Below are 9950 nucleotides of genomic sequence, written 5' to 3'. Positions count from 1 at the left end.
ATAAACAGCGAAAGGTTTTAATCAGAGGGACTGCAGGATCAAATATAACTGTCATGCTAACAGGAATGTATTTAATTTTGAGAAACAGCAGATCAGAATTTCGTATCGTGTCGGAAAGTCTGGATTTTAGCCAATGAGGAGTTTTACACAAGGGAAGGCATTTTTTTTCTAATAGATTGGCCCGGTGGCTAAAAAGAAAACTGAGAAGCAACAAAAAGCGTTAAATGCATAAAGAGCAGTAACTGTAGAGCTAATTAATTGGATAGCCAGAACTCAATCTGCTCTGCCCCAACAGAGAAGTGTACAAATAACCCCAACCAAAACATCTCTGTAAATTCAGCCTTGGCCCACTAAAACCACCCATGATCAGATTTTCAAAAGTCCATCCTAAGTCACTCAGATGTCAAAGTTATCTGATGCCCTCCCCACACCCCCGACCCCTTACTGAATATCCCAGCTCTACTAGATATACCCCGATGTTGGCGGGGAAACCAACCAGCAACAGAGAAGGGGCATCTGCTAGAGCAAAGAGATTGCAGGGGTGTACGAAGATTTTTGCACAAGCGGAATGGAGGCCAAATGTTTGACGTTCCTGAGCTCCCACGGACAGTGAGGGCAATCTCGGGAGAGTGCAGATTTTAGGAGGGGTGGGCAAATGATTTGCAGGTCTCCTCGACAGCTCAGAGCTGGGGAGAACGCTGCATTGGAAGTTGATGAAAGACAGGAAATCAGCAAAAACTCCGAGTCAGAATCAAATCACAAATGCACAAGTCTCTGGCACACAGTAGGTGTTTTATAAACGTTTCTGGAAAAAAAAGAAAAGCCAGAATCCAGATCACTACTTCTGCCTGCCCCCGATGTCTGCTTCGAATCTGGGAGAGGAAATAAGAGCTATTTTGGGCGTCTGAGCCAACCGATGGGATAGCAGCCAAATGCCCATTTTCTCCTCTTGCCCTGAACTTGTTAAACAGTAGGCATCTCTGCTGGAGATCCCCACCTCACAAGCGAGGAGGCCCAGCCTGCCAGGGGCGGCTTTGGACGGCACTGAGATGTGACCTCTGTGACTTTCTGGTGACCAAGGAAGGGAAGGGAGGCTGACCAGGCCTGTGTGCCAGGGTTGAAATGAAGCGGCTAATGCACCCTGCCAGGTGCCTGCCTGCCTGCCACGGTGGCCGCTCCGGGCCCATCAACTCCACAGAATTTATGGGCTGTGAATTTCTTACAGCCACGGGGGAGTGGTCAGGCCAGACAGGCAGAGTAAGCCTGGGAGAGTAGGTGGGAAGGTCAGGGGTTTGCAGATTTTTCTCTCCATGGGATGCCCCAAGTTGGACCCAGGGAGGCTTTCCCCAGCTTCTCTCTGCTCTGCCAAGTTGGGCATCTGATTTGTCCTGGAGACCCTGACCTCATGAGACCCTAAACCACTGCCTTTCCTCGCACCCCCTCCCCACCCCCAGGTTCTGATCTCTGCCATCCCAGGCACTGACCGGACGCATCACAACCTTACCAGTCTTCAGAGAACACTCCTTCCCATCCGACGAAATGATAGAACCCTCTGAAGACTCATTTGAGACGATGATGGAGCGTAAGAATCCATCATCAAAACAAATGGAGTCCTCCGAGGGCTCATCCAACACCACCGTGGAGACACCAGGCAGCAGAGCGGAGGCGGCGGCAGCGGCGGCAGGGCTGGCCAGTGGCCTGGCCCAGGAAATGGAAGAGCTGCCCATTGATCTCCTCCAAGACATGGAGGAGCCATCCAGTGGCCCACATAGGGAAATAAAGGATCCACCCAATGACCTACTCCAAGACCTGGAGGAGTCACGCGATGGTTCACATCTGGAAGTGGGGGGTCCATTCGGTGGGGCACCTGGTAGAATGGAAGAGGCATCAGTCAACCCATGGGGAGCCCAGGAAGAGCAAGACCACACTGACCTGGCGGGGCGGGAAGAGGAGGAGCGTCCTGAAGAGCCGACGGACAGCTCGACAGCAGAAACCATGGGCATGGTGAGGTCCATCATCTCTCTGTACTTCCGGATGCAAGACCTCAGAGAGCAGCAGAGGGTGGCGGAAGAGATCTTGATGAAAGGGATCAGCGCCGGCCAACTGCCGATCCCAGGCAAATTCTCGGGCGATCGCCGAGAATACCACGAGTTCATCGTGCTCTGCCAGCTGATCTTACAGAGCTACCCAAGAATGTTCTACAACGACCGCCTGCGAGTGGGCTACGTCATCTGCCACCTCTCGGGCTTGGCCTTGGAATGGGCCAAAGATCTGGTGGAGAGAGAAAGCCCCCTGATTGACGACTTCCCAGCCTTCCTGGAGGCCATGTCCGATATGTTCCAGTACCGCCAGGCCCTGCAGGTGGCGGAAGAGGCCATGTTCAACCTCAGGCAGGGGGATCGCGCCGCCGTCGAATACATCCACGAGTTCCAGGGCCTGGTACCCACCCTGGGCTGGCCAGACGAAGTCCTGCAGGCCCACCTGTGCCAGGGGCTCAAGGAGGAGATCAGGCGCTATCTGTTCCGCGTCCCTCAGCCGGATTCGCTGGACAGTCTGATCGTGCTGGTCCTGCAGATAGAAGAGAAGCTGGCAGAGAGAAGGGCGATGCTCAGGCTGCCCCCGGAGGCCCGCCCGCGGAACCTGACCTGGATCGACTCACCTGCTCCAGAGAGGTGGATGGTGAGCAGCGGGCTGCCCTGCGAGGTCCACCCCGCCATCAACCGCGACCACCTCTTCCTGCTGCTCATGGTGAGGGTGAACCCCTACCACAGCGTGGCGGTTCGGGCCCTGGTCGACTCGGGGGCGGGTGGCAACTTCATGGATGAGAGGTTCGCCCAAGAGCACTACGTCGAGCTCTACGAGAAGCCCTACCCACAGTCGGTCCAGTCGGTGGATGGCTCGCTGGTCGGCCACGAGCCCGTCTGGCTCTACACCGAACCCCTGGTGTGCATCCACCAGAACCACCAGGAGTCCCTGGAATTCGACATCATTCCGTCTCCCAACTTCTCCGTGATACTAGGCGTCAGCTGGCTCCGAGTCCACGCCCCAGAGGTCGACTGGGTCAAAGGCCGCTGCACCTTCCACTCTCCCTACTGCCTGAAGAACTGCTTCCGCCCGCCCCCACCATGCATCGCTCTGGAAAGACATGCCATAAGCTTGCTGCCCGGATTGCCGCCCCTGTACTCCGACCTGGCCGACGTGTTTAACCCGAAGGAAGCAGATGAGGAGACTTCCGACCAGCCAAGCTCAGACGGATCCGATGATCTTTCTGAATCAGAGCCCTCTGAGCTTCAGCAGGCTGGAGACAGTGATCACAGCGAGACCTATTACGAGTGTCCCTCCGCCGCGCCGTGGGAACCTGTGGGAGCCGGGATGCAAGAAAGAGCCAGGCGGGAGGAATACTGGGACCCGCAGGACATGCTGACCAGCAGACACGACTACGTACAGATGATCCCAGAACTGTTCGACCAGTTACACGGAGCTACATGGTTCACAAAGCTGGAGCTGCGCGGCACCGTCGTGGAGGAAAGCATGAACATACACCAAACAGAAGATGTATGGAAAGCAGCGTTCGGTTTGGAGCTTCAAGAGATGACGAGCTACCAGCCCTTCCTGATCTGCGCGGACCCTATCATCCCTCAGGGCGTGATTCACTTTATCCTAAAGGACATGCTCGGCTTCTTTGCCCTCTCGTACGGGCAGGACGTCCTGGTCTACTCAATGAGCCAGGAGGAGCACCTCCACCACGTCCGCCAAGTCCTGGTCCGCTTCCGCTACCACCACGTCTACTGTTCCCTGGACAGAAGCCAGTTCCACCGACACACCGCCGAGTTCCTGGGATTCGTCATGACCCCCAAAGGGGTGAAACTCAACAAGAGCATCGTGGGCACCATAACAGGGTACCCCACCCCTGGCTCTAAGAAGTCCCTGCGAAACCTCATCGAATTCGCCTTCCCGTACCGGCACTTCGTGGAGCGCTTTGCCGTCATCACGGAGCCCCTGGTGCGGCAGCTCCTGACCGACCAGCCCTTTTACTGGGGGCACGAGGAGCAGGAGGCCTTCGAGTGCCTGAAGCGGGCTTTCCGCAAGGCGCCCCTCCTCCACCACCCCAAGCCCCAGAACCCGTTCTACTTGGAAACGGGCGTCACCAAGACGGCCCTGCACGCCTCCCTGATCCAAGTCGACGAGCAAACCTGCAAGCGGGTCTGCTGCGCTTTCTATTCTCGAAACATCTCCCCGATCGAGGTCGAGGCCTCGCCAGCGGAGATGAAGATCCTTCCAGTACGGGCTGCCTTCATGGTGTGGTGCCGCTACCTGGAGAACACCGAGGAGCCCATCATGATCCTTCTCAACACAGAGGATCTGGCCTCTCTGAATAATGACAGGCTCACCGTACTTCTCCCCGGGCATTGGGTCTTCTTCTTCTCCCACTTCAACTTTGACGTCACGGAGCGGCCAGAACCAAATGGCGGCCGGCCCCTGCCACCCGTGTGGAAACTTCTCCGGAGAAGGGCCTTCCAGCACCGCGCTGCCACTCGGCCAGTGATGCTTTTCGCTATGGGAGGGTCCCCCAGGGATCAGTCCCCGGAATCGGGGGACGAAGAGGAGAATGAAGATGCCCTTCATCAGGACGAGCCAAATGGGCAGAACCTCCAGCAGGAGTTCCTGGCTCTGATACCAGTTGACCAAATACTCAACAGCTTCCTTGCCCATTTCAGCACGGCCCAGATCAGGGCAGTCATTCTGCACTTCTTCCGAGGCCTCCTGTTCTGGATGAACCTCCTGGCCGTGGCCGCCCTCCTGGTGCTGCTGAGGCCCAGAAGTCACCTCGCACTGCTGCCCGCGCCCCCCTCGGACACGGCCCGGCCACCGCCACGGCGCTCGCTGCGCCTGCTCCTAGACTCGTCCCTCATCGCTGGCAGCGGCATCGCCACTGCCGTCGTCCAGCTGTTCCCCCAGATGGCCCCTCTCACGGGCGCCAACGCCACCCCCGCCGAGGAGCCGGCCGAGCTGTCCCCGGGCCCTGGCCAGTGGCAGCACAATGCCCTGCTTGGCCTGCGATTCACGCCCGAGTTCTGGCAGATGCTGTGCGAGCTCTTCGCCGTCAGAGTCACCCCCCGTGAGGGGACCCACCCCCACCCGCGCCCGCACCGCTACCTGGAGCTGCACGTCGTCGACGCTGAGGATGTCGCCTTGCGAGAAGCCCTGCAAGACGACCTGCAACGTTACCGTCAGTGTGGCCTGCATGACGGCCTGCAAGACACCTCGCAGGACGAGCAGGAGAACGACGTGCAGGAGACCCTGAGCACCGACACCTTGGGCACCCTCGGGCCCCGCCAGCGCCTCCCCGCCGACGCCGACGCCCACCGCCCACTCTACATCCGCAGCGCCCGAGGGGGCTCCAACCCGATCAACCGGGAGCTGGCAGCCAGGGCCCTGGCCAGCTTCCTGACCACCGTCTACACCCAGTCTACACCCACCCTCGCCGGGGTGAGCCCCCCCGGGGAAGGAGCAACGCTGCAGGAGCTGCCCAGCGGAGAGGAGGACGCGGACCTCGACTGAAAACGCCTCCTCTCCTCCGCCCCGCCGCCCCACAGGACCCCCCTCCAGCCTCCCCGTGCCTCAGCCAGCTTCGCTCGGACCCCGGGCCCCCTTCCTGCCACTTCTGACCCAAGGGGAAACACTTGAGAAGGGCAAACAATCAACTCATCAACCAGCAACAGTATCCGTGCCAACGGACTATCCAGTGGACTGTCCAACCATCAGAGACCCAGAGCCAGCTCAGGGCTACACAATTCCGTCTTAATTCTCCAGGTCCCAGGCCTGCAACTGGGCGTGAGATCCATGAGAGGAGAGAGCAGTGGTGAGCAGGAAATGACCCCATGACCCCAGGCCAGGTGAAGAAGCAGCACAGCGGACGCAGCCAAGCAAGCGGATGCCAGGGACCCACCCCCCTGGCGTGAGGAGTGGCCACCTTGGGCCACCCTGGGACACTGACCTCGGGTGCTCCACTGACCTCTTCTACCTCCACCACCGGTGCTCCTGCCCCCCTGGGCCCGACCCCGACCTCCCCCGCCCCGCCTCCCTGCGAAGCTGCGCCCGCCCGCCATCTGGTCCAGCTCCCTCGACGCTGACTGTCTGACCCTGAGCTCTGGTTCTCACCTGGATGGTGCTGCTCCAGAGGGTCCCGACGTGCCAGTACTTACCGGACTCGCAGCCTCAGGCGTCCCTGCGACTGTCCGGGACGCTGACGGGGTGACCTCGCCCGGGGGGGCGCCCTCCCCCACCCCAACACTGACAGCACAGGGGCCTGAGGCCCGAGACAAGGGGAGGGGCGCCAAGAGAGACTGAGAGAGGCCCGAGACAGCCAAGTAGCTGAGGGGGCTCCTACCAGACCACCGCTCTCTGCCACGGGGAGGACACCCTCCCCGCCTTCCCCTCCTCACCGCTTCCCACCCCCAAAATAAAGCAGAGTTAAAAGATGATCTGACTCTGTGGCTTGTTCTGAAGGTGGAGGGTGGGGGCAGGCAGGATGGAGGGCCAGCAGGTGGAGCGGGGGAGGGGTGGGGGTGGGGCTCCCCCCTCCCCCAGGCGCCTGGCACGCAAGCTGGGGGAGGCAGGGGAGGAGGGGAACACGGGGAGCTGCCTCTTCCAGAGGGTCCGGATCAGGGACCCCAGAAATCCAAGTCCCAATTCGTCCCACACGAGAAGTGAGGGGTGGGCGGGCTGTGCCCTGCCCCCCTAACTCGGAGGGTCTTCGAACCAAGGAACCTCGGCTTCAGCAATTCCCCCACCACCACCCCTAGCGGAGAAGGCCGAAGTCACACGGCCATAAAAGTGGCAGAAAAGCTGTTCTGAGGGTGCACTGCCCTGGGAAGTCGGAGGGAGTCCCGGGGAGGGAGGACAGCGGTGACCGGCCACTCAGGGCTCACTCATCCCACAGCCCAGCCCACGCTGACCGAGGGCCCCTCTGCCTGGCCTCGGGGCCCACCCATCCGGCAGCGGTCTTGCACCTCCCATATCCGCCACCCCTCCACACTGGGACCACTCCTTGCGGGGGACCTAGAACCTCCACTTGGGGAGGGGCTCCAACACGGGGGTCCGTGCACGTGGGCCCTCACACACCATGTCATGGGCCTTAAGTCTGCCCTCTCAGCACAGAATCTGCCCCTGACAGTGGCACCATGAGATCACCAAGCAGATCTCAGGTTCAAAGGTCAGGGGCTCTGCAGGGGCCTGACTCCCCATCCCCCTCACAGGCCTGCCCCTCCCCACCCCTGAGGAAAGTCGTGTCCCTCCCGGACCCCCCAGAGTTCTGTGCCCTCTCCGGCCCCAGCCGGCGTTATGCCCGGCGCCCTCGCTGGTCCCCGGAGCGACTGACTGTCGCTCACCACCCACCCATCTGTCTGAGGCATCTGCCCCCGGCGGCAGCACCGCGAGATCATGGTCAGGGTCCCCAGGTTCAAAGCCCGGGTCTCGGCGACACCTCTGGGCTTCTCACCGCCCCCCGGCCCCCTGCTGACCGGCTGCACCCCCTCTCCCAGCCTCATCCTCCTCCTCCGTCGCTCCGACCCCTCGGAGCTCCTGTCACAAAGGAAGTCACACTTGGGGTCCCTGTCCTCCACCGACCCCCATGCCTGGACTTCTTATGCCGCTTATTCAGGAGAAACTTGGGAAATCAAGGCCCAGAGAGGGCAGGTGACCTGATGCTGGCTGAGAAGGGGTCAAGAACAGAGGTGGGACTGGGGTCCTCCCCGGTGGCCTCCGCCCTCTCACCCTGGGCCCCTCCGTCCCCGCCACGCCCTGCACACCTGCAGTCACGGACCCAGGAATGACGCCCACAAACAGCCACCATCACTGAGGCCCCAGGAGCCAAGGGCACCCTACCTGCCTGTCTGTCCACCCCCTGACAGCAACTCCAAGAAGCCATGGGCAAGCCCCGTGGGTCAAGGTCAGGGGCTCATCTCCAAGAACCCCAAAACCCCCTTAGTGGCCCTGACTCCAACTTGCTGGGTGACCCTGGCTAGCAGCTGTCACCCTGCTGTCAGGGCTGTTTTCCTATCATCAAATGGGGGGTGTGGTTAGAGGGGAGGGGAGTTTCAGGGGCAATGAGACACAGTCTCCAAGGGCCTCTGATTCCTAAAATCCCCTCTGTTCCCAGAGGACGCTCTTCTGGGGGTTCCCGAATCCCTTGGCGTGAGCTCCCCTGGAGCAGAGCCTGGGGTCATGGTGGGGAGGCCACGCCCAGTACTGGCCCCTCACCCAGCCCACCCGCGGGGGGTCCTAGAGGCTGAACCTCCAGGGCAAACCTGCTTGGTAGGGGTTGCCCTGGGCGATGGGATGCATGATGACCCCTCTCATCCCTGCAGCCCAGGACCTGCCAGGAGTGCCACTCTTTCCAGCCAGGCCTGTGCAGGTGGAGGGGCAACGGGACGACCTCTCGGCTAAGGTCGAACAGAATTCGCCACCAAACAACCAGCCCTGCCCTACAGTGGGGAGCCCAGACGCCCGCTAAGGTGCACACACTTATCCACGGTGACACGCCCGCACACTCACACACACGTAGAGCAGTGGGGCTGCCGGCACAATAGTGCTGGCACAGCAGTCTGGACACAGTGGACGGCGGTGTACTGGTCTAACTGGGTCCCCCACCCCAGTCCAGCCAGAAGGGGCTGTATCCCCATTTACAGACAAGAGAGGCAGCTCCCAGGCCAAGGAGGACAAACTACTGACAAAGCAAAAAAAACACTGGGTGATGGTGTCCCCACCTTCCTAGAAAAAGAGTTTAGAGAACACAATACAAACCTTTTTTCTCCTGAAAGCAAGAAAAAAGTTAGTATTGAATGACATGCTGGGTTATGACATCATGGCACCACAACAAAGGTGGAAACTCAAGACAAAAGACAGGTTACACAGCCGCCTGTGCCCAGGTCCCCCCCACCCTCCCCAAGACCACTGCCATCCAGTGAGCTCTGACAGCGTCCAGGGACACAGGGGAGCCCTGGATTCCAACCAGGTGAGGCTGCCAGCCTCTCTGCCACCTCCCTGCCCTTCCCAGCACCCCCCATCCCCACCCCCAGCCTGCCCATGGCCAAGAGCTCCAGCCTCCAGGCCTGCTACACATGGGCCTGTTTCTGGAAACATGTAACAATACACACTCCCCGGCAGCTGATGGCTACTCACCACTCGGATCCTGATATGCCCATCCCTCCTGCAGGCAGCCGCAGGTCCAGCCTCTGTCGGGCCCCCCGACACAGGCTCCCATGTTAGGGGGTGTGACAGGAGCTTGAAATCCCCTCCCTGCCCACCAGGGCGGTGCCCGCCTGTGCCCAAAGTAAGCAAGAGGCCAGCATCACACAGAGCCCATCCCCACACCCCGGCCCCCACTGCACGCATCCACCAAGCAGCACACGCTGTCCACTCCTCAGAGCTCTGGTTTCTATCCAAGGTCCTGAGCGGGAGGAGGCCTTTCCTTGGCCAACATCGAGCCCTCTCGCGATGGGACCTCAATCTTCCCTGTGTCACATCTCCCTCCAACACACTGCACCTGACAAAGGCAAACATGACACTCCCACCACCACCTGAAGGCCCCGCCTTTGCTCAAGCGGTCCCCTGGCCAGGAGGGCCTTCCTGACCTCAACAAGGAGGTCCTGATGCTGCAAAGTGGGGAAAGATGCAAAGCCGGGCAGAGGCAGGGGAGGAGGAGGGTGGCGGAAGGCCCTCCTGTCCTGGCTGGGGGCTCCGTGCTGCGGGCTGCCTCGTGGGCAAACGACTCTAGTCGTACAGGGGCTTGTGCGGTCCCTTCCCGCCACGCATGGGACCTAAGTTAGCGGGACAGCCAAAGTCAGCAGACAGGGCCCAGGGGGACATGGGTCTAGCGCCCTCGGGCACCCAGCTCGGACAAGGAGAAGAAGGGGGCACCTGCTGACAGCTTCCAGCCGAGAGACGTG

The 9950-nt window shown here is 60.6% G+C and overlaps 1 protein-coding gene across 1 annotated transcript; it reads left to right on the top strand.

Moving 5' to 3' along the window:
- Positions 1-1539: 1539 nt before the first annotated feature.
- On the top strand, positions 1540-5562 carry RTL1 (retrotransposon Gag like 1). Its single transcript, XM_059915247.1, has one exon. The coding sequence runs from the start codon at positions 1540-1542 to the stop codon at positions 5560-5562; it is 4023 nt and encodes a 1340-aa protein (XP_059771230.1).
- Positions 5563-9950: the final 4388 nt, after the last annotated feature.

The sequence above is a fragment of the Balaenoptera ricei genome, chromosome 2 (assembly GCF_028023285.1).
Source record: "Balaenoptera ricei isolate mBalRic1 chromosome 2, mBalRic1.hap2, whole genome shotgun sequence".
NCBI classification, from domain to species: domain Eukaryota; kingdom Metazoa; phylum Chordata; class Mammalia; order Artiodactyla; family Balaenopteridae; genus Balaenoptera; species Balaenoptera ricei.
This window is presented reverse-complemented; position numbering and strand designations above follow the sequence as displayed.

What these genes read in the sequence shown, in the direction of transcription:
- RTL1 (XM_059915247.1), top strand. Translation starts at nt 1,540, where the DNA reads ATGATAGAACCCTCTGAAGACTCATTTGAGACGATGATGGAGCGTAAG.